The sequence below is a fragment of the Balaenoptera borealis genome (assembly GCF_965194805.1).
Source record: "Balaenoptera borealis genome assembly, chromosome: 3".
Classification (NCBI taxonomy): domain Eukaryota; kingdom Metazoa; phylum Chordata; class Mammalia; order Artiodactyla; family Balaenopteridae; genus Balaenoptera; species Balaenoptera borealis.
In genome coordinates this window covers 9,929,602-9,954,811 of record NC_138866.1, presented here as the reverse complement: position 1 = coordinate 9,954,811, position 25,210 = coordinate 9,929,602, and the positions used below count along the sequence as shown (strand labels likewise).

At 35.0% G+C, this 25,210-nt stretch overlaps 1 protein-coding gene across 2 annotated transcripts in view; it reads left to right on the top strand.

The window, feature by feature from the left end:
• Positions 1–25,210, top strand: part of PPP4R4 (protein phosphatase 4 regulatory subunit 4) — a 79,858-nt gene that overhangs the window by 40,122 nt on the left and 14,526 nt on the right. For both annotated transcript variants that reach the window (XM_082384646.1, XM_082384645.1), the window contains 11 exons: positions 956–1,125; positions 1,448–1,567; positions 4,184–4,261; positions 5,106–5,189; positions 6,037–6,219; positions 10,707–10,812; positions 12,603–12,750; positions 16,759–16,903; positions 19,693–19,734; positions 19,835–19,909; positions 25,042–25,111. In XM_082384646.1, coding sequence (XP_082240772.1) covers positions 956–1,125; positions 1,448–1,567; positions 4,184–4,261; positions 5,106–5,189; positions 6,037–6,219; positions 10,707–10,812; positions 12,603–12,750; positions 16,759–16,903; positions 19,693–19,734; positions 19,835–19,909; positions 25,042–25,111 — 1,221 coding nt within the window. The remainder of the gene's footprint in view (positions 1–955; positions 1,126–1,447; positions 1,568–4,183; positions 4,262–5,105; positions 5,190–6,036; positions 6,220–10,706; positions 10,813–12,602; positions 12,751–16,758; positions 16,904–19,692; positions 19,735–19,834; positions 19,910–25,041; positions 25,112–25,210) is intronic.

Genomic DNA, 25,210 nt, shown 5'->3' with positions numbered 1-25,210 from the left:
AAATTTCTGAATATTTTATCTTTATGTATTAGTTGGTATATGATAATAGAAGCTCAGGTATATTAACTATTGTGCATAGTAAGTATACTCTTATTAACTTTTTGTGGAATAATTAATATATCACATGAGCAGTTCAGCTTAGAATGCAGAATAATACCTGTAACTCTTGGCATGCTGAACATATTACTCAGTTCTTAGCTTACTAAAATAATGTAAGCATTAATTCAATTATAACAATCTAGCATAGAAAAACATATTTTTGTGCAGATTGTGGACTTTTAATAGACTGTTGAAAAAAAGTATTGCAATATATGTTGAGCTACTAGCTTCCTAAGACGGTGTATGAATGTGGAACCAGTCCATTCCATTGATCAAAATTATTTTGAGTTTACTTCGCCGTCTTTCAGATTCCTTTTTTTTTTTTTTGGCTGTGCCTTACCGCTTCTGGGATCTTAGTTTCCCGACCAGGGATTGAACCTGGGTCCACGGCAGTGAAAGTGCCAAGTCTTAACCACTGGACCGCCAGGGAATTCTCTCAGATTCCATTTTTAAGCTCCTTCTCTGCAGACATATGTGCATGTCTTTTCTGTAGGCAACTTTAGAATATTTACCATAAGTAAATAGCAATAATGGCTGCCATATTATTATTGTAGTGACTCACTAGTGGTATATACAATGGTACATGCTGCAGAAATTAATGCAGGTGTAATTCCTGCATTGCATAGTTTTATACTATCGAAATTAAAATGAAAATATTGTTAAAATTAACATAAGGTGAAGAACCATTAGATTTCTTCACAATAGTTATTCTTTTCTCATTGTTGCTTTTATTTATGATTTCCAACCATTTATTTAAATATTTGGTTCCAATTATGTTTTTAGTGCACTTTGCTTTTCCCTTTTTAGTTATTGTTTTCAGTTAAAATGTTGAGCAAAGGTTTTGCATTTGTTTTAGGAATATTTACTCCAGATCAACACTTGAGATTTTTGGAGTTTTATAAGAAACTTTGTACATTGGGTTTGCAACAGGAAAATGGACACAATGAAAACCAGATTCCACCCCAAATCTTAGAGCAGGAGAAGAAATATATTTCAGTACGGAAGAACTGTGCTTATAACTTTCCGGTAATAAATTATACGTTTGTATTGGCTAAACGTTTTAATTTTAACTTAAAAACATGTGAATGGATTGCATTGAAAAATATTGCCATATTTGACACTTGCTACTTAGCATTATGACTGGTGTATATTGGTTAATTTATATTTATCTCTGTGTAAGTATATATATTAGAATTATATGCATACATTTGGATCTTCCAAATATGGTTTCTAACTAAATTATGATTCAGAGGACATGATTCAGTTTAAGTGACATGATTATAATAAGAGGTGTTGATTCATGTTTTTCTCTCCTTCCCACTCATCTTCTCCCTCCCACCTCCACCAGGCCATGATTGTTTTTGTTGATCCTAAAAATTTCCACATGGATCTCTATTCTACATTCTTCTGCCTTTGTCATGACCCTGAAGTACCAGTCAGATACACTATTGCTATTTGCTTTTATGAAGTAAGTCTGAAAAAGTGATACCACTTTACATTTGTTGTTAATTCTACCTACATGTACTAGATGATTTTTTGATATTTTGTACACATCTGTTTACAGATTTATTAAAAGATACAGGCTCCATATTGTTCTCATATTCTAGTCCTAAATATTGAAAAATTCCCGTAATTCTGTTTAGAATGTTACACAGAATTCATTTACATAAATACATTATATTCGTTTAGCAGGTATTAATCCATTCGTTCAGTATATCTCTAGTAAATCCTTACTTTAAGCCAGACATTGTGGTATGGATGTGGCTGTTACAGATCTGGAAGTAAAATCAGTTTTTATATGCTTTATAATGTTTTTGTTTTGTTTTTTTAATTAATTAATTTATTGGCTGAGTTGGGTCTTTGTTGCTGCGTGCGGGCTTTCTCTAGTTGCAGCGAGTGGGGCTACTCTTCGTTGGGGTGCGTGGGCTTCTCATTGCAGTGGCTTCTCTTGTTGTAGAGCACGGGCTCAGTAGTTGTGGTGTACGGGCTTAGTCGCTCCGTGGCATGTGGGATCTTCCCGGACCAGGGCTCGAACCCGTGTCCCCTGCATTGGCAGGCGGATTCTTAACCACTGTGCCACCAGGGAAGCCCTATAATGTTTATATTTAGCTTTACACCTAAACTTAAGAACTTAAGTACAAATGGAAAATTGAGAGATAGATTATTTAAATACATGGTTTTTACTGCAAATGGATCATGTTTCGTGAGCACAGCTTTTAGATTCAGCTGTTACAACAACTCTCCATAGTGTAAGAGCAAAAGTGAATTTAAACTTTATGATGAATAGAATTAACTTCTTAACCCTTGAGGTTGAAATTTAGGGCATGTTTCTTGAGTGACTGCAGTAAGTACATGTTGCTATAATTGCAGTTTACATGTATAACCTATAACTTGCCAACTTTAGGACTGTCACATAAAAATATCTGTGTGGGTTAATAAAATATTTCCTTCCTTTATGAGAGGCATAATAAATATTCTTATTCTCAGCGAGGATAGCTCACCCCCTTCCTTGCACTGTGTTCAGAGCACTGTCACATTAGCTGAAAGTGTGCAGGATGTCCACAGCAGCGTTAGAAATGTTACTTAAGGCTCTTGACTATTGAATGATAGTCTCTGCTTCTTTTGAATAACATTTTTTTTCTAGTGTGAATGAAATAAATGTTCATTGTGCAAAGTCCAGAAAATATTCCCTTTAAATGGTATAATTAATTAAAATAATTCAGTGTTGAACAAGTAAGTCATCTTTGTAAATATGCATATAGGAATATGCTTTTGGAGGAGGAGAGAGGGCAGAGGGCACTGGCTGGCTGAGTGAACTACTTGTCTCTAATATGTATTAAGTGGGCATTTAGGCATGGTTCCCATGCACGCTTGTATTTGTCTAGATTGGTGGTCTCCAGAGATGGTTGCATGAGATTAGAGTCTGAGAAAGCAATATTTACACAATACGAGAGTTTCTATTTATGTTTATTTTTATCTCATACCTTTAATATTTCATTGTATTTATGTCCACTATAAGTGGACATAATGTGTTAGCACCATAGAAATAAACATATTGAAATATGTACACAAAAATATTTCACCAGTAGAAGTGAGTTTGGAAATCATTGATTTAACTATTTGCTGGGTGGCTAATTTCTGTATTCTTACAATCATACCATGTAGGTAGGTTAAGATGATACTTGACTCCATAAATGAATGGTTAGTCTAGGTTTGTCCTTTTAAATAACGAAAATCCACTGGTGGATTTAAATTTCCTTAACAGTGTTATTGTTGGATTCTGATCATTACTTTAGTATGTTCTGAGTTCATTCTTGTTTTTCAGAAAAATAGTATTTTGAAAATACTTTCAAAACGTCAAAAACCACCCTGTAGAGCAAAGACTTTTAAAACACCTTATTTGTCTAGGAGCCCCTTTTTCAAGTAAAACCTTACTCAGAAACCCAGTATGTGGAAAAAAACCCCAAAACCTTAAAGTTGAAGTAGAAACTGGTGAATCTACCATTGCAGATTTTTACTGTTGCTTGTCTGGAGGGGAAAAAAAAAATGGTTCACAAAGGAGTTGGTTTAGTCTCGATTCTCCCAACTCCCAACTCCTCTCTTGCTGATTGAAGTCTTTGATGGGAAAAGTCTTCGAAGTTTTGCTTGCTTAGGAGTTTTCTCTATCCCTATGTGGCTACTGGCCTTCAGTAGAATTTGCCCTCTCTGGGAGCTCTGCACCGAGATGAATGCTCCCGTGGCTGGGCTCCCTTGAAAGACCCTGTTGGCTGCTCTAAGGCTTTAAAATATGAACCACAGGCATCCATGAGCTTATTAGTGCCTGTGAGAGGGAAGTCATGACTGATAAATCCATTCTCATACACTCCCGACCCTCAATATGTTCACACACTCCAGCGTGTTAGGAAGCAGACTGAAAAGCTTACGTATGCAAGTAATTTTTCTAGAAATCTAATTTTATAGTTGTGTTGTAACCAAGTCTCATTTTAGAAGAAAATCTAACAGGGATTATTTTTTTAAAATTGTTCTTATAACCTTTGTATGTCTAGTAGTCTCAAATCTGAGAGACTTTATTGCTCCATTCTAGGTGTCTAAACTTCTGAATTCTGGAGTGTATTTCATACATAAAGAACTAATAACATTATTACAAGATGAATCATTGGAGGTAATATCTTCTTACTCTTTGCTTTTTACTTCCGTTATATTAAGTTTGAATATATCAATGCCTTTTTTCATTTTCCTGCTTCTTGGGAATTGCATGAATTCTAATAGCTGACTAACCCTAGAAGCTTCAAGTCGATATGCCACTGTATTATAGACTAGAAATTGGGAATATCTTTTAAAAATAGTAGGTTTTAAAATATATATGTATATTTGTTTGTTACAGAAAATTTTGGAAAGGCCAAAAAGTAGACAGACAAAAGAATAGTTTTAGTTCTGATCACTGTTTCTATTGTCTTATATTTTTTCATTTTCTATTTTTTCTATATAAAGTTTTTAAAACTTTACACAATTGTGATCATATGTTATATCACATTTTATATCTTTTTATTTCTCTTAGCATTGTTTGGGGAGTATACTTGTGGAGGCTTTGGAATACTTTATTTTGATGCTTTATCTACTATATCCTATTCGCCCAAATGACTGCTAGCTTACCAAAGCTCAACTCCTCAACATTAGACATCACTGACGGTGTCATCTGACTTAAACTGCTTTTTAGAAGTTGGGAGGCAGTTTTGAGTATGTTGTCAGGCTGTCTCAGATCTAGACGATTTGAATATTATCAAGAGGTAGACATACTAATCTCTTTTCAAAGGTAGTTTGATCAAGGTAGCTGATTTTGTTTCTAAGACTTTGCAGCAAGAAGATGACAGAGCAAGAAAATAGAAACCCCCAAAATGCTGTTTGGTAACTCATACTATTTCTGTGTAGAAATTGGCATGTTAGTTAATCTAAGATTAGAAAAACATTGCCATCACAAGAAGAGTAATCAATATCTCTGTTAAAAGGTACTAGATGCTCTCATAGATCATCTTCCAGAAATCCTGGAACTTATGTCTACTGGTGGAGAAAGCAGTGTTCAAGAAAATAAGGTAAATCCCATGTATCAAAAAAGTTTCTGGACATTATATGGCCTACCTTACTCTGCAGAGTTGTTGTGAGGAATCAACAGAAGAATGTATGAAAAACATTTAAAATAGTGCTTGCCACATAGTAGGTGCTCAGTAAATGTCTGCTAGAGTTTGAACAGCTTGAATTTCCTCTACCATTCCCTTTTTTTTTTTTTAAACATCTTTATTGGAGTATAATTGCTTTACAATGGTGTGTTAGTTTCTGCTATTTAACAAAGTGAATCAGCTATACATATACATATATCCCCATATCCCCTCCCTCTTGCGTCTCCCTCCCACCCTCCCTATCCCACCCCTCTAGGTGGTCACAAAGCACGGAGCTGATCTCCCCGTGAGATGCAGCTGCTTCCCACTAGCTATCTATTTTACATTTGTCCTCTACCATTCTTACATTACCACACAATCCTTATTTATTGTCCTTGGAGTTTACGTTCATATTTTCAGTTCTTATTAGCATTAATTATTACTGCAAAGAATAGCAACTGTTGAGGACAGAAGGGTGGGAGTTTAGAAGGTCAAAGTTTGCTGACAGTGAAATAGAATACATTTTACTTTAGAAGGGTTGTGAATCCCAGTCTCTTTAAAAATTTTGTTTCCAGTAATCATAAATTTTATTTATAGATTTTTTAAAAAAGTATTTGATTTTACTAAATACTTACCTCCCTGTGACAACTAAGGTGCCTCCTAATTTCAGAAAAGATTAAGAGTTCCCCCTCCCCAGTGTATTGTAAGACTGAATAATTTGGCTGAGTGCTGAAGCTGATTTCTTTAATTATCTTTGATTCTCTTGATGTGTTTTCTTCTTTAGTTATCATCTCTCCCTGACTTGATTCCAGCTCTCACAGCTGCTGAGCAGCGAGCTGCAGCCTCTTTAAAGTGGAGAACTCACGAGAAGCTGCTCCAGAAATACGCCTGTCTGCCGCACGTCATATCAAGTGATCAGATTTATTATCGTTTCTTGCAAAGAATGTTCACAATCATGATGACAAATGTGAGCCCAATACCTGTTATCTGATTTTCTCTTGAACTTGCTCCTGTTTTGGAATGAACCAAATTCTCCACATTCTTGAAATAGAACTACAAACTCAGTTCATGCCCTTCTGCCTGGAGGGGTGTTACCTTTGCTTCCCCACCGGTTCTCCTTTTCATCAGCTTCTGCCTAGCTGGAGAGAGGGATGCACAGGGAGAGTGTAAACACATGCACTGCAAGCTTGATACCGTTCTTCTCAAGGGAGAGCTTGGCAGGAGTCAGTGATCTCAACTGCAAAGTGCCTTTTGCTCTCATGTACACCTTTCATGTCTCATGGCCTCAGCTGTGCCCTGTTGCCTTAAGGGTATCCCTTAAGCCCCTTAATACTAGTTTGGTTTCTTTTTCTTTTATAGTACCTGAGCAGTGACTTGTTACAAATAAAATGTATACAAAAAACACGGATGCCCTACTATGGATAACCTCAAAATTAGAGTCAAAGTAGGGGGGGAAAAAAAAGACTTGTACTCAAATTTCCCCATAGAGTAAGTTGTCTACCTTTTTCCTTAAAATTTCCAGAGAGGATTGTTTAACCCTCAGTTCACTGTACATTGAATATGACATCATACTACCATTTTTTGAAGTATAAAAAAGTTCTACATAATGTATATGTTTTAGAAACTATTTAAAAAGTACTTTGAATTCTTACTGTTCTCAAAAAAAGTGAGATAGTGAAATCTAGTAGCCATCTCAAAAACCCAAAATCAGGTTTAGCTTCAAAGAGGAAAAAAATGACATTATTGGTGTCATTTACAACTTAACTAAAAAAAAAAGAAAAAAGGCATATATCTTATGACCTAACATCGCTACATGAAGTTTGTTTCATGTATCAAAGCAAAGTGTAGGGGTTGAAGGTTATTTTATAGATGTAATAATCTTAAAAAGTGATATTGACAAAAATAACTTCCTTCTCAGAGGATAATACATGAATGCACCACATAGAAAATTTCACATGAAATCAAGCAGAATTTATTAATTACTGTATTCAGCAGTTAGTTATTTGAGTCTCTGCTGTGTGTCAGGCACTGTTCTAAGAGCTGGGGATATAGGAGTGAATAAGACAGACAGAATCCTGCTCTAAAGGGCCTTGCATTCTTACATGGTGGTCATGTGGGAAGAGATAAATAGTAAAATAAAATAAATATATTAACAGGTGGTCTTGATCTTAATTGTCTCAACCTGATTACTTAGTAAGTGTCTTTGTGTTTAGAAAGCTAAGAATACATAATTATTCCATATTTGTACTTTCCCTTATCAGGAAAGAGAAATTATTTACAACATAGTGTGAACAAAATACTTTCAAGCCTAAGGGATCTGCTTTATGTTTTCTTTTACAAGGAGGTAATTCCACACTTAAAAGGATATACGTGATTCACTATAGCACATTTTCCATGATCTAAAAAGATACTTATATTCTGTTTCAATATTCTCTGGAAAAAAGATTATATATTTAGTTCCGTATCTAATGGTTGTAATATTCATTCATTTAACAAAATTTATTGAGCACTTACTGTGTGCTGAGTACTATTCTGGATGCTAGGAACACAGTAGTGAATGAAAAGACAAAGGACCTGTTCTCATAGAACTTTAAATTCAATTAGAGACAGAAAACCAACACATATAATACATACATCGTACACCAGGGATGAAAAGTACAAGGAGGAACTAAAAACCAGGGTAGAGGGGAAGAAAGTGATGGAGGGTCTTAGGATGGTATTGTGAATATAGTGGTCAGGAAAAAGCCCTCTCTGATCAAATATGCTTTGTGCAGAGACTTGGACCAAGTAAGGGAGTGACCATGTGGAGGTCTGAAGGACAGGTGGTCCCCGCAAAGGGAAGAGTGGATGCAAAGGTGTGATACGGGGTGTGCTTGGTTGTGTGAGGAGCAGCAAGGAAGCCCGTGTGGCGGTCGTTAGCGAGAGGTGAGGCTGGAGAGGTCGCTGGGCCCACAACACGCAGGTGCTTGAAGGCCATGATGTAGAGCGTAGATTGTATTCTGTGATACAGGGGAAGGCTTTGGAAAGTTTTGAGTAGAGGAATGACAGAAACTAACTTTTTTTCCTGCTTTTGTTATGAAAAAGATTTTAAACGCAGAAAGGCAGAGAAAATACTATAATGAACCCTCACACACCCATCACCTAGATTTAACAGTTGTTAACATTCTGACATATTGGCCTTTTCTATTTCATTGTGCTGAAAAATTTAAATTATAGATATCATTATATTTTTATCTCTAAACATTTCAGTATTCATCTCTGAAAAAGGACATTGCCCTATATAATCATGATACAATTATTACATTTGACAAAATGAACAATTATCTTTAATATCATTTAAAGTTCATATTAAAATTTACCAGTTATGCCCCAAATATGTGTGACAGTTGTTTTATTCCATGTAGGATCCAACTAAGACCTATACATTGCCTTAGGTGGTTACATCTCTTAGTTCCCTTTTAATCCAGAACAGATTCCCTCTTGGCCCTTCCCCACTTTTTCATGACATTGAATTGAGGAAGAGACTTAGTCAGTTGTTCTGTAGAATGTCTTCATGGATTAACTTGTTTATCTCTTCTCCATATTTCTTCTAAACTGGAGGTTTGATAAGGGCTTGCCAAGTCTTAGGTTAAACGTTTTTGGCAAGAATACTTCATAAATGCTGCTGTGTATTTTATGTTGCATTGTGTCTGGACGGCTGTCCCTCCGTAAGTGAGCTAGGAGTGGTTGTGCAGATGGGGACGGCTCTGTTAGTCTACTGCAAAATTGTGTTTTCTCCCTTGTGATCTGCGTCACAATCTGAAGCTGACACTTCAACACTCGCAATACCCAGTTTCCCACCAAGCTTTTACCCATTAGTTTTAGCATCCATTGATGATCCTTGCCTGATCAGTTATTTCATTAGAACTTGCAGAAAAATGATTTTTTAAATTCTGTCTTTTCGTCTACATTGTTGATGGCATTCTTCTCAGGAGAAATGCCTTTTTTTTTAACATCTACTTGGGTAATATATTTACCCTAAAATATATTTCCTAATGTAAAGAGAAGGTGAATTCTTATTTCTTTCCCTCTAATTATCAATTTTCAGAGTTAGGAAAACTCTGAAGTGGTGCAGTAGCCACTTCCAATGATGATGAATGAATTTTGTTTTTGGTTTTGTCTCTTTCTTTTAGACTCATCATTTTATATTAAATAATCTTTTAATCAATTGCAGTCATTATTCTCATGCTTAAGTGGCCACAACTTCTTTAAACCGGCTTTTACTTGTTTTGATATAATTACCTTTATCTTTGATTTCTGGCCCAAGAGACATTACCTTATACTGTGAGGTATAAAATATACGTATTTTAAACTATTTTTATTTCAAATGACTAGTGTTTATGCATTTGAAATTCTATTATTATACACAAAATGAAAGAAAAGAGTAACATCCTTTTATTTAGTTCATTTATCTAAAATTCATTTTCTGTAATTCCACTGATATTTCTGTTTATGTACATTTCTTAAATTTTCTGTTCTAACTCATAGTGAATATTCTTTTTTTATATTGGATTAAAAGCACCACATGAAATGGTACTCAATAGAGTGGAAATAACTTGTATAAAATATGAGAGGAGGTAGCAGGCAGTACTCTCTGAGCAATGTATAGTTTTTCCTACTTGAATTTCAAGGATCTTAGTATAATAGTCTGAATCGTCAAGAATTGAATGTTATAATATTTATATGTAAGTCAAGATGGTGAACATGAATTTATACTGGATACAGTATATCTGATTGAGAGATTTTTCTCTAATACATCGTTTGAACCCAAATCCAGTAAAGATGAATGGTTGAATTCATTTAGAATTAAGGTTCTGCCCAGTGGTGTGACAGAAATTCAAAGGACAAAGGAGTTTAAAACACTGGTAAGAGTAATTGGTATGGTGTCCCTTGGATTCTCAGCTTTATCTGTGTCATGGACCGGGGACCTCAAAGAATGGCATTGAGGTGAAAGAGGCAGAACTAAGCCTGAGGGATATGACATATACCTGGTCATGGGATCTCTGAGTTTATATTTTAGAAGTTACACATCTTTGGTGAGATACCTGACACAGGGTATGTTCTAACAAATGTTTGTTGAATAAATGAGTGACAAGGTCCAGAGGTGGTTGAGATATAATTTGGGGAGAATATCACTTAAGATGAAGTGGCAAGGAAATGAGAGTCAAATATAAATCAAATCTGGATGATTTGGAAATGACTGCCAAATTGCGTTAACTTTGTAGTGTGATAGTAGATTAGTTGATTTGCCTGAGTGATGGTAACATTAAATTATGAAGACACTTCCACAGTGATTTGAGAGGTAGGCAATACTGCTTTTACTTTTAGTCAATAACTTAAAATAGATTTGTGGGGCCAAATTATTCAGAGTATATACTATTAGACTGGTTTAATTGTCTTCCTTATTTCTTTAAGAATGTCTTACCTGTCCAAAAGGCCGCTTCACGAACTCTATGCATTTTTCTACGTTATAATCGTAAACAAGAACAGAGACACGAGGTCATTCAAAAATTAATTGAACGTAAGTAATCATTGTCTCTCATTTTGAAAAATAGAAAGTAAACAAACTGGTTGGCCTTAGTGAGATCTGACTTATGTATCATTTTGCCATGAATAATTAGGCCAATGTTGGTATATATTTGCATTTGAGTTTTGTAGGCTAATGTTTTTGGCTTGTTTTAGAAATCTTTGACAGGATCAGATTTGTGATGAATGAGAGTAATGACTACTCTAGGCTGCCTTTTGTGAATTTCTACACTTGAGATATTAAAATATGTATACTTATTGTTGAAAGCCCAGCTTCTATCCTGATTAATACAATTTGGAACTAAGATATAAGTAGGCTATCCTTGAATCTAATAATTTGTTTTATGTTCCTATTTTAAATATTACAGAATGTGAGTTTTGTTCCCTTGAATAGACTTGATGGTACACATGAATGTGAATCTGGGAAGCCGAGGTGGTTTATAATGTCTTAAAAAATTGTCAATTAACAAATGCAAATTTAATTTGCTGTGGGCTAAAATCAAGACAAAAACCTTTTGTTAAAGTGTTAATTCTAGAAGTAGTGGTGCACACCTATATATACTTAGTGAATTTGTTAATTATTGTGTACTTGCTTTGACTGTAGTGTCTTAATGCTTTAATTAAACTCTGTTATCCAGCATAGGCAGGTAATGGAATTTTTCTGGTTATTGGAGTTTCCCATTTTAAGTATGGATCACCACTTTTCAAAAAATGAGAGTACATAAAATTCCATTTAAGAAAAAATAATGCTCAATATACTTTAATCTTCCTTTTTTTACTGTATTTTAATTCAGTTTTCATTTTTTTAGTGGTAGGACCTGACCTTTAGAATGTTTTATTTTGAATGGAGATTCTATTTGGGTTTTTTTTTAAATTAATTAATTAATTAATTAATTAATTTATGGCTGTGTTGGGTCTTCGTTTCTGTGCGAGGGCTTCCTCTAGTTGCGGCAAGTGGGGGCCACTCTTCATCGCAGTGCACGGGCCTCTCATTATCGCGGCCTCTCTTGTTGCGGAGCACAGGCTCCAGACGCGCAGGCTCAGTAATTGTGGCTCACGGACCTAGTTGCTCCGCGGCATGTGGGATCTTCCCAGACCAGGGCTCGAACCCGTGTCTCCTGCATTGGCAGGCAGATTCTCAACCACTGCACCATCAGGGAAGCCCTCTATTTGGTTTTAAATATTAAGAATTTTGCTTCTGAACATTTCTGTAATAAGGGAGAGAAAATTATCCTTTCAACATTGACTTGAATTATTTTCAGTGATACCGTGTTTACATATGATTTTACTTCAAAGCATTTTTAAGGAAACGAGAAGAAGAAAACAGTTAATTTCATTGGTCAAAGATTTTGAAGTTTTACAGACCTGCATTTGAATTCTAGCTCTGTACTTTCCAGCTCTGTGGCTTTAACCTCTCTGAATCTCAGTATCCTTACCTTTTAGGAGGAATAAATTTATTCTCATCCCATTGGATTGACTTTCAGGATTTAATGAGATAATATGTGTAAAGTACTTAGCACATGGTGGGTAATCAAAAAATAGTAGATATGTTCATTCAATATTTAATAAATGCTCATGGAACTGAATGCAATGTTTAATACATTTTTTCTGTTTTTTCAGGTGCTATTAATTTGGGGGTATATAATATGTTTTTTTCCCCCTTATCTCTTGTTTTTGCTAAACAAATTGTGGATATAAAAAAGATTGTCATGGACTTAGTGATTTTTTCACATGAAATTTTATGTAGGAAAAATTAAACTTATAATTTTTTGTTGTTGTTTCTAGAACTGGGCCAAGGAAAAAGTTATTGGAATAGACTCCGATTTTTGGATACCTGTGAATTTATTATAGAGATCTTTTCCAAATCATTTTTCTGTAAATATTTCTTTCTACCTGCTATTGAACTGACACATGATCCAGTAGCAAATGTGAGGTATGGTACCAATCCAAGAAAATATTTGAAAAAATTGTATTTTTTATGTATCTACTGTAATGAATATATGCAAAAGCATTTTCTTAGTCAATTAAAAATAATCAAGTGAAGAATTTATACTTGTTTTGAAATTCTTGGTAGACTTAATTGAGCCTCAGTAGGACCTGGAAGCGTGATCTTTTAACACTGTCTCAGGTCTTTAGTTTATTGGGTTGACAGCAGTAGTCACAGCCAGATTGGCAGGCTTCTCCAGCCACTTGGATACACACATTGGCATCAAGAGAAGATTGAGTAGATGTGATTAATTTATCTATATCTTCTAAGACTAAAGGAGAAAATAGTTGAAAGTTGGCTTGGAGAAGATCTGTCCATTTTTACAGGCCCATTTATTCAGAGAAGTAAGGCTGTTTCCAAGTCTTTTAGCTGTCTCACATTTTCAAAATCCAGTAAATGGTAATTGGAGTTGATTAAATAACTGTGAAGTTAAATGAAACAGGCCTGAAAATGGCTTGCTTGGAAACTGAAAAAAAGAATAAATGTATTTTGCCTTTTTTTCCTCCCCAAATAAGCATATTAATTTGTTTTAAAAATTGTGGTAAAACATACATAACATAAAATTTACCATTTTAACTATTTTGTACAATTCAGTGGCATTAAGCACACATGCATACTGTTTGAGTTATTTGTATATTGCATAATGAGTTGAAGAGAATTTTAAACCCTCAGCCATTAGATTTCGTATTTGTGCTCTATGCCTCTGTTCTGAATTTGAGGAACTCAGATCTGTAGGAGACACAGAGTCAGTTGGCCAAGACTTCCTGAACAGAACTCCAGAGCTCCCTGCTGAGCTTTCACATGCCAGCCATGCTTCATGCTAGTTTCATGCTGTGTGACATATTTGTATCTTTTACAAATAACTAATGTGCATTGTAGACAACATGCAAACATTTAATACTTTTTAACAGGAAGACTTGGCCAGGCAATAAGCATAGACTGATAGCATGGCTGTTGAGAGAAAATATACCAAGAAGAATTGTCAAAAGATGTTGAAAAGTTCAGCCTAAGAATGTTGTGAGCGTTATTTAAGGGGAACACATCTAGACATTGGTTTTGTTTTGTATTTTTAGGGTGAGAAAATACAGAAAGTACCACTGCATTGGCTTTAGTATTTTGTGCATCTTACCTGTGCTGTATAAACTAGAGCTGAGGTTTCCTTGACTTGAGATTTAAAGCAAATTTAAAGTGATTTTAAGTAAATTGAAAGACCCCGTTGATAATTCTTTAGAATTTACCTCTTGGTAAATAACTAAGGGATCCAACCACATTGTTAACATTTAGCAAATTGAAGTTGTGATTCTAGAAAAATAGCTTCCAATGTGTTGAATTGTCATTTATCAAGCAGTTCCCAAAAATTATTTGAAAGGAAGTGAAATCATCTCTACTCGAGTCAGTGTGACTAATAGCATAGCATTGACTCTAAGGGAAAGCAACCTGTTAATTCAAAAACCAGATGAAGATGAATATTGCTCTATGAATTTTGGTGGTTTTTCTGAGTAAGAGATGATCGTATAGCAGTTTGTCTTGGTTCTCACTCTCCTGCTTGGGCAGCTGCCAGCCTAACAAATGGGTCCAGCAACACCATATACTAACTGGCTTTTGGATACGAAAGCCTTTGCTCAACACTTTTAGAAATAGGCAGGTAGAATGAAAGCCATTACAGGCGAGAGTGGCAGGATCATGCAGGGGAGGAGGAGAGTTTCTGGAGCCATACTCCCTGAGCTGATTTCCAGCTCTACACCAGCTATGTGTCTGGGCAACTTACAAAACCTCTCTGTGCATCAATTTCCTTGGTACCTAATTCATGGGGTGTTCTGAGGAATAAATACTTGAGGTAGTGTACATAAAGAATTTCGTTTACCTGAAAAGTATGATCCCTAATCTCTAAATCTTTATAATCTCCTGGGCCCAGGATTCTCACAGAGATAAATCACTGCTAAGGCTTCTGTAGCTTCTGTTGAATGTATGTTTTCTAGATCTGCCTTGGGTTATAAAGAATGAAGTGTGCGTGGACTGTTGATTGTTTTTCCTTAAGTGAATGTTTAAAATTTAAATTCACTGAGTCTAGACAATACCAAGGCTAGAAAAAGACTATTGGTATTCAAAGGAGCCTTCTCTTCAGCTGCCAGAAATGAAAACAATTCTCTTTGGGGTAATTGGGACCCCTTAATTAGAGAAAGCATTACCATGCTTGGCAGTATCCGTGGTGAGTGCTGAATAAGTTTGGGACTATTATTGCTATGTACAGAGATGAAAATTCTAGAGGAGGAGCTTCTTTTGCCTTTTTGGTTGAATAAAAAGCAGATTTTATTGTATAAGAATCCTCAACTGAAGGCTCAGCTGAGAAGGTATCCTGGGAACTCCAGGAATGGGACTTAGTTGTCTCAAGGTTTGGCATAGAAATAAAAAAATAGTATCTGGAGAGCTCTTAGATGAATGAATGAATGAATGAATGAATGAAGACGGCAGCCCCAAGTTAGACAACCAGCCCTGGCAAAGCAGTAGAATTTTAGCTTAGCAAAGCAGAACATTTCCTGCACCATCTTTTCCTAGGAAGTTTTTTTGTCTGTTTGTTTGGTTGGTTGGTTTTTTTAATACTTTCCTGGATTTCCTTTCACCTCTCTGGAATTCTTCAGTTTGCTTGTTGCTTCTTTATCAGCCCCATTTAGACTGTGGTGGTGCTGTAGATGCTCTCCTTTTATCTCTTCTTCTCAAACTGCACTTACTTGCCTGGGTGATTCTCCAGTCTCATGGCTTCTGTATCAACTGTGTGCTGAAGATTCCTGACTGCAAATCTCCAGCATGGACATTCACCCTGGACAGAAGACTCATTGAGCCAACTGCCCACTAGGATTTCCATCGACTACCTAACAGGCTCGTCAGACTTCATCTGTCCAGTTAATCCCCATCTTCCTCATCTGCACTTGCTCCTTCTGCAGTCTTCTCCGTCTCAGTAAATAACCATTTCGTCTGGCCAGTTGTTCAGGTCAAAGCCGTGACTTCCTTTGTGTCACTCCACTTCCAAGCCCTCTGCACATCCTGCCGCTTGTAAAATATATTCAGAATCAAAACCACTTCCCACCACCTCACTGCTGCCACTCTGGTTCAAGCCACCATCATCTCTTGCCTGAATTACTGAAAGAGCCCCCTGCCACCCCGTGTCCCTTTTGTCCTTGACCACCTACAGTCTAATCTCAATACAGTAGCCAGATGATACTTTCCAAACGTTAAGTCACATCATTTCACTCTGCTGTGCAAAACCCTCCATGGCTTCTCATTGCTCTCAAAATAAAAACCAGTCTCCAAACCGTGACCTGCAAGGCCCCGGATGAACTGGCCTCCTGTTTCCACTCTGAGGCCTCCAGCTAATTTCGTTTTTGCTCTGTTCTAGCCATGCTAGCCAGTTTGCCAGTTTTGGCCAATTTGTTAATTTGGGGCAACTTCTAAGGCAAGCTCCCCTGACGGGGCACTTGCTCTTACTGTAATGGTTTTCTCTAGATAGTCACAAGGCTTAGTCCCTAATTTACTTTAAGTCTTTGCTTAAATGTCATCTTTTCAGTGAAATCTTGACTAAAAGCCTCTCTGACCACCTGTTTTGAACTTGTAATCCCCCTCCTTGTACTCCTTCGTCGTCTTTCCCTGCTTTATTTTTCTCTGCAGCATTTACCACTATTTGACAGACATTTTACGTATTTGTTTATCCTCTCTCCCTACCCGTGTACTAGAACGTAAGCTCTGTGACAGCAGAGAATTTTGTTGGTTTTATCCACTGCAGTATCTCAGCACCCAGAATAATGAACGCTTGACTCATCATAGGCCCTCCGTAGACATTTGTTGCATAAGAAATTAACTGTCAGGCTAGCCAAAGCTTGAGTTTTCTTTCAATTTCATGTGACTGTCATTCTTATTTATTAAATTCACTCCCAAGTTAATACTTTCAATTTATTGCAGAATGAAACTTTGCTACTTGTTGCCCAAAGTGAAATCTACCCTGAAGATCCCTGCAGATAAACATCTACTTCAACAGTTAGAAATGTGTGTGAGAAAACTCCTCTGTCAAGAAAAAGATAAAGATGTTCTGGCCACTGTGAAAAGAGTAAGCGTCCCTCTTGCCACGACCTTTGCCTTTCTTGCAGTGTTCATCACAGCCTCACTATCTTAGCTTGATGGGATAGCAATATGTTAAAATATTTCTATCACTGCTAGAGTAGTAAGAATTAGTAACTGATTTGGTTGATGTGTGCTCCAACTGGATATGGAAGTTCCTTCTAGAGGGCACTGAGACATTAATCTTTTATTACTGGTGATATAAGCTCTATGAGAGAGCTTACATTTTAGGTACTCAGTAAATACTGTTCAGCTCATAATGAATGAGTACTTCATTCACCAAACTCTTTATAAGTGATTAGAATTGGGAAAACTTTGTTGGTATAATTGGGAAAGTCACATTTGATAGAAACTTAGCCCTGAAAGGGCTGGAAGGGCCTTCAGTGATCTGTTGGACTTTGCAGAAGCTCTAGACCTAGAAATGTTCAAATGTTTGCTTCAGATCTTCTTGGTAAGTGGCAGAGCCAGGGCTGAATATAGATCCCTACCACTTTTCAATTATGTAACGTTGTGTCTTATTGGTTTTTGTTTGTTTTGTTTTAGCCTGTGATCTTATATGGATTGTTTGGCAATATTGGAACACTAACACAGTAAACATTTGGGTTAGTGAAGTCAAACCTTAAAATACTTTATAATCTTCAAAACCTTTTGGTTGAGTATATAACTAATATTTTTATAAGGTTATGTCAAATTAAAATCATTACTTTTATGGTGATGAATTGGGAGATTCGGATTGACATGTATATACACTGATGTGTATAAAATGGATGACTAATAAGAACCTGCTGTATAAAAAAATAAATAAAATAAAATTCAAGAAAAAAATCATTACTTTTATGAATCTGAATGTGAAGTTCAGGACACATAGTTTTTGGGCATTTATTTGTAGTGAGAGAAGTTAATTTATTAATGTCTTAAGTAACTTGGTGTCGATGGTGAGGAAAAAAAAAAAGAGTCCTTTGATTTTTTTTTTTTTCCTCTAGAGATCATTGCCAGATGTTGCATAAGGAACTTTTTAATAAAGTGATTTGATAACTTAGTATTAATTAGTATAATTTTATTTTACTGAAATGTAAATTCTTCTTTCATTAACTGAAATAATCAGAAATACCCAGAGTCTGGACATGCATCTAAATCTAAAAACATAGATACACATAACATTTGTTTCTATCAGATATTTCTGTCTTTACCGTTTAATTACAGAAGTATAGGCAATGGAGTTAACTTTCAAAATAGTAAACATGAGACAGTTACTTACTTTTTTGAGAGAATTTATTAACTGAAGAGGTAACTCAAGCTGACCCCATAAATAGGGGCAAAAATGATATAATTAAATTGATAGATTATTAACTTTCAATGGATTATTCTGGAGTACAGCCCTTATTTTAAGAACATGTCACATGAGGAAGTCAGTCTGTCCCATGAAAATTCTATAGTATAATGTTTATCAAACTGATGTATTGGTATGGGAAACTCTCAGGAAGCTATTCAAAGCTTTGGGTTAAAAATGAAATAGTTTAGTCAGTTTTTTAAGATGAAAAGTAATTTCATTTAAAAGGGCTATTTCATGCCATAAATTATAACATTTTCGTAAATTTCAGCATAAAAATAAAATTTCAAATAAATATTATGTTTGCAATGGATAGCTTTGGGCATATGAATAAATGTACTTTATCCTGGCCATCAAAGTTACTCCTGTAAAAAAGTACTGTCCTCTATCAGAGACAGAACCCTGGATTAGATGGGCCATTGTTTGATTGAAATAATTTATTGCAGACCAATGTATTCTGAAAGACAAATACTAAATTAAGAGAATGCTTTCAGAGTAAAATTTTTTCTATTGGTTAAAATGTCATAATAATCAAAAGTTTCTGTGGCAAGGAACTAAGGATATTAAGCCCAATGATACCTAGCTTTGTATATATTTAGCTAAAAGATTTTTTTAAAAATTCAAAAATTATATTGTATTTCTGAAGATTCAGAAAAGAGTGGCACAGGAAGTTATTAGAAACTAAATTGCATGTGTTTAGTATTTAAAATAATCCTCTACACTTGCTTTTCTTTTTTTAAAAAAATTAATTAATTAATTTATTTTTGGCTGTGTTGGGTCTTTGTTGCTGTGCACGGGCTTTCTCTAGTTGTGGTGAGTGGGGGCTACTCTTTGTTGCGGTGCGCAGGCTTCTCATTGCGGTGGCTTCTCTTGTTGCGGAGCATGGGCTCTAGGTGCACGGGCTTCTGTAGTTGTAGCACGCGGGCTCAGTAGTTGTGGCTCGTGGGCTCTAGAGCGTAGGCTCAGTAGTTGTGGGGCACGGGCTTAGTTGCTCCGCGGCATGTGGGATCTTCCCAGCCCAGGGCTCGAACCTGCGGTCCCTGCATTGGCAGGTGGATTCTTAACCACTGCGCCACCAGGGAAGCCCTACACTTGCTTTTCTTAAGTTGAAAAACTTTTAAAAGTTTAAGTGGATCCTGGTGTTAATATATAGAGGTTGATTAAAAACACAACGTAGAGTTGGGAAGAACTTTAGAGACTTTCTTTTTTTTTTTTTTTTTGCTGTTTGATTTTTTTATTCATTAACTTCAAAATGTAATTGAAATTCTACTTAATTCTTACAATGGAGAAAAAAATTTTTTTAAATCAATCACATGTTATATGAAAGCCTTTCACATAGTGGAGAAGTCTCTTCTTTGATCCTCCCTCTGGAAAAGGAGTCTTTCTGAGAAATCATTAGTTGATTTAATTTAATTACTGTTGAATAATTTCAGACATTTTCTTTGCAGACTGTGTTAGAGTTGGACAGAATGGAAATGTCCATGGACGCTGTGAGTACACTCTCTTTACCTTATGTTGAAAGGAATATTTAAAAATTGGCAGAGACTCATCATTAATGTTTCACAATTTCATTTTAAACTTTAAACTTAGTTTCAGAAAAAATTTTATGAAAAAGATTTGTTGGATCAAGAGAAAGAAAGAGAAGAGCTACTTCTTTTGGAAATGGTATGTTTTCACACACACACAGACATACTCTTTTCTGACCAGTATTAACTGTGCTTTGTTATTAAATCTAATCAATAATTTCTTTTAGTTTCATACTACTTTTATTTTCCCTAAATGACTGAAGAAGAATCCTGACCTTTTGAAATATGTTCTTTTATGAATTGTAAGGAAAACTACATTTGAGAGCCTTTTAGAAAAAAACTACCTTATTGAAGTATAATTGCCTTATGATTAACTGCAAATACTTAAAGTGTGCAATTTGGTGAATTTTGACATATAGACATATCCATGAAACCAGAATATAAAATACCAAATGTTGCCATTCCTTCAAAAATTTCCTTATGCCCCCTTTGTGATTCACATCTTCTACTCTAGTCCCTAGCAACCACTAATCTAGTTTCTGTCACTGTAAATTAGTTTGCATTTTTTAGAATTTATATAAATTGAATCATATGTTAGTACCTTTTTGGGTCATGCTTCTTTCCATCAGCATGATTACTTTGAGATTCATCCATGTTTTTGTGCATATAAAGAGGTCATTCCTTTTTATCTCTGAGTAGTAGTAGTCCATACTGCGGATATACCACAACGTGTTTATCCACGTCTTAACGGACATTTGGGTTACTTCTAGCTTGGGAACATTAGTGAAGAAGTCTTTGAGTGGACATAAGTTTTCATTTCTCTTGGGGAAATAACTTAGGAATGGAATGGCTGGATCATATGGTAAACTACACTTAACTTAAAAACAAAGACTGTTTTACAAAGTGCCTGTGCCGTTTTACATGCCCATTGGCTGTGGTGGAGAGTTTCAGTTACCCCGTATCCTCTCTAATGCTCGAGAGGGTGGGTATGTAATGTTATCTCTAATTGCTTATCCCTGATGCCTAAGGAGGCTGAGCATCTTTTCCTTTGTGTATTGGCCATCCTTATATCTTAGTCGATGAAGTCTCTTTTCAGATTTTAAAGTGGTTTTTGTTTATCTTCTCACTGAGTTGTGAGAGTTCTTTATAAACTCTGAATACAACTCCTTGGTCAGAGATACATTTTGTGAATATTTTCTTGGAGTCTGTGCTTAATGGTGTCTTTGGAAGAGAAGAAGTTTTTAATTTTGATGAAGTCCAACTTATCCTTTTTTTCTTTTAGCATAGTTCATGCTTTTTTGTTCTAAGAATCTTTTGTCTAGCCCCAAATTATAAAGACTTTTTCCTATGTTTTCTTCTAGGAATTTTAGTTTTAGGTTTTACATTTAGGTCTATGATTCATTTCAAGTTAATTTTTATATATGTTTATTTTTTCCATCTCAATGAGCAATTATTCTAATGCCATTTATTGAAAACTTTACTTTCCCCATTGAATTTCCTTAGCACCTTTTTTAAAAAAATCAATTGTCCATATATACATATGTCTGTTTCTTGACTCCCATTCTGTTGCAGTAATTTATAGGTTTATCTTTTTGGCAATTCCAAACTATCTTGATCGCTATAACTTTATAGTAATTCTTAAAATCAGGTAGGGTAACTTTTCCAACTTTTTAAAAAATTGCTTTGGCCAGTAGAGGCCCTTTTCATCTTGAAACAAAGTTTAGAATCAGTTTATCAATTTCTATAAAAAGCCTGCTGGAATTTTAGTTAGGATTGTGTTAATTAGCATTGATCTGTAGGTCAATTTGGAGAATTGCCATCTTAACAATATAAGTCTTCCAATCCATGAACATTGTCTATCACTTCATTTATTTAGTCTTCTTTACTTAGTTTTGGTAGAGTTAAGTGTAGAGTTCAAGGCAGTCTTTTGTTAGATTTATTTCTAGTATATTACGTGTCTTGGCATTGTAAATGGAAGTGTAATTTAAAGTTTTACTTTCCAGTTTTTTGTTGCTGGAGCTTAAGAATACTATTGATTTTTGTATATTAACCTTGTATTTTGCAAATGTGCTAAGTTTGCTTATTTGTTGTAGAAGTTGGTTTTTAGATTTAATAAGACAGTCTACCTGAGCCATTATGTCATCTTTTAGTACAGTAGGATTACTTCTTCCTGTTCAGTGTTTGTGCCTTTTATTTCTTTCTTTTTGTCGTATTAAAAGGTCCAGGACCTCCAGTATAATAAGAGACCTCTGACTAATGAAAGTGATGCAAGTAGCCATCTTTGTCTTTTTATTGATCTTAGGGGGAAGCAGTTCAATCTTTCATCATTAGGTATGGTGTTACCAATAGGTTTAATATAGATGCCATTTATCGCTTCTATTCCTAGTCTGCTGAGAGTTTTTATGAATGATTGTTGAATTTTGTCAGATGCTTTTTCTGCATTTCCTGAAATGATATTTGTTTTTCTACTTTCATTGTGTTAAAACACTGAGTTACATTGATTTTTCAAATGGTAAACCGATTTTATATTTTGGGGTTAAACTCTATTTGGTGATGATATATTGTCCTTTTCTCCGCTGTTGGATGCTTGGCTAATTTATTTAAAGGAATTTTGCCGTTGTATTCATAAATTCATAGTGGAAACTGGTTTATAATTTTTGGGGTAATTTCTTGGGTCTTTTAAATTTGGTATTAGAGTTATTCTGGCCTCATAAAATGAGATGGATAGTATTACCACTTCCTCTATTTTCTGACAAATTTTGTATAAAATTGGTTTTTTTTTTTCCTTGAGTGTTTGATAGAATTCACTAGTGAAACTCAAAGTTTTCATTTTGGAAGGATTTTGATAATTCATTCAATTACTTTAATAGCTATAAAACGATTCAGATTTTCTTTCTTTTTTGTCAGTTTGATAAGTTGCTCCCCCCCCCCCAATTTGTCCATGTCATCTAAGCTGTCCAATTTGTTGGCATATGTTGTTTATAATATTCTTATATTATCCTTCTAATGTATATAGAATCTATGGTGATACCCCCTGTTATATTTTTATCTTAGTGATTGGTGTTTCTCTCTGTCTCTTCGGTCCCCCCCCCCTTTTCTTTTGAATTGCTTTTTGGTGTTTTCTCTAGAGATTACAGCAGACATACCTAACCTTTTATAGTCTTCTTATTGTTAATATTGTACCACTTTATTTAACAGTGATACAGAACCCTTTACCTGCTCCATACTGTTCTTTATGTTACACTTGTCATGTGAATTACATCTGCACTGAAAACCCCACCAGTCAGTGTGATAATTTTTGCTTTAAGTTGTCATATGTATCTTGAAGAACTTAAGAGAGTAAACCTGTGTGTTTACTCAGATGTTTACCATTTCCAGTGCTCTTCATTCATTGCTTAGGACCCAAATTTCCCTCTTATTTTTTCCCTTCAGCCTGAAGAACTTTCTTTGGAAGTTCTCGGAGTGCAAGTATTTTGTAACAAATTATCTTCATTTTCCTTTATCTAAAATGTCTTATTTGTGCCTTTCTCTCTAAAGGATATTTTTATTGGATACAGAATTCTGGGTTTACAGCCTTTTTTATACTGTACTTTAAGAAGTGTTTCTGTCTGTGTTGTGGTCTCCATAGCATCTGATAAAATATCTGTTCTCATTTGAATTATTACTCTTCTCTATATAATGTTGTCTCTGGCTACTTCCAAGATTTTTTCTTTTCTTTTTTGTCTTTAGCAGTTTGCTTGTGATGTTTTTAGGCATGATTAGCTTCAAATTTGTTCTGTCTTGGATTTGCTGAGCTTCCTGAATCTGTAAATGTGTATCATTTCCCAAATTTGGGAAGGTTTGAGCCATTATTTATTTCAATATATGTTCTGTCCCAGTTCCTCACTCTTATACCTCTGGGTCTCCAATTGCACATATGTTAAATCTTTTGATATTATCCCACAGGTCCATGAGGCTTTGTTCTTTCTTTCTTTCTTTTTTTTTTTCCTTAAACTCTGCTACTCAGAGTGAATAATTTCTGTTGATCCATCTTCAGTGTCACCAGTTCTTTTCCTGCCCTCTGCATTTGGCTGCTGAGCCTCTCCACTGATTTTAAAATTTCCATTACTCTATTTGTCAGTTCTAAAATTCTGATTTTTTATATTGTCTATTTTTCTGCAGAGAATTATGCTGTGAGATTAAAAACTTAAATGGAAATCCTCTGAAAAGCAAATTGCATTATTTCAGCAGTCTAAGCCAAAGATTAGAGTTCAGGATTGCCAGTGGTAGAAGATGTAGAGAATAAGCAGACTCTAAAAAATTTTAGGACTTAATGACCTAAACCCAAGACAAAAATCAGAGAATAGCAAAAGATCCACAGATGATCCTGATATTAGAGTTAGCAGACAAGGACTTCAAGACAACTGTGATTAATATGATCAAGATAGTAGAGGAAAAGATGAAGCAGGTAACACTACTGTTAAGCTCACTTAGTGATATTTTTCAGTTTTGCATGTTTTATTTTCAGTTTTAGAATTTTTATTTAATAGTTTTTTATGCAGTCCAGTTCTATGTGGAAAATTTTTTATCTTGTCTATTTTCTCTGCCTTTTTATTTTACATGTGCACTTGAAAAGAATGTATGTTCTCCAGTGTTGATTGTAGTGTTCTGTACATGTCAGTTATGCCATGTTTGTTCAGAACTTGATATGTTTATTGATTTTTCTTGGCTATACTGTTGGGATAAAGAACTCTTTGAGTTTGGGTAACATTTTGTTTCTTGGTCTGGGAGCTGATTATATGGGTGTGTTCACTTCGGGAAAATTTATTGAGCTGTACACTTATATTTGTGCACTTTCTCTGTATGTATTATACTTCAATAGAACATTTAAATAATATCTAAAAGATCATTTCCTTTTCTCTCATTCTTTTAAAAGAAGAACATTATTTTGCCATGTATCAGTCAGAAATGGAAAGGGCCAGTAGTAACACATTTTGCTGATGAGAATTAGTAAATATGTTGTAGAAATTAACGGCTCATCACAACAATGATACTAAACTCATTGTTTTAGTTTGACAAGCCTCCAAGGGCACAATTCTGTAGATGTTAAAAAAAACACAAATCTGAAAGAACTGTGACTTCTTTAGACACTAATTTGGAAAAACAAATTACTTCTGTTACATATTTTTGTGAACTGTATCTGTACCTCTAAAGCTTAGAGTAATTTCTGATTAGAACAATTTTCTAAATCTAATGCTTACTTTTAATGCTAAGATACTGTTTTATTAATAGGAACAATTAGAAAAAGAAAAGCAACAAAATGATGGAAGGCCCATGAGTGATAAAACCTTTGAAAAGAAACGTAAGTAGTTTTCGCATGTCTTTATCACCAAGGTACCCAACTGATGTTGCATCCTAGCATGCTGAGAGACCATGCTTAGTTTTTAATTTAATATGAAAA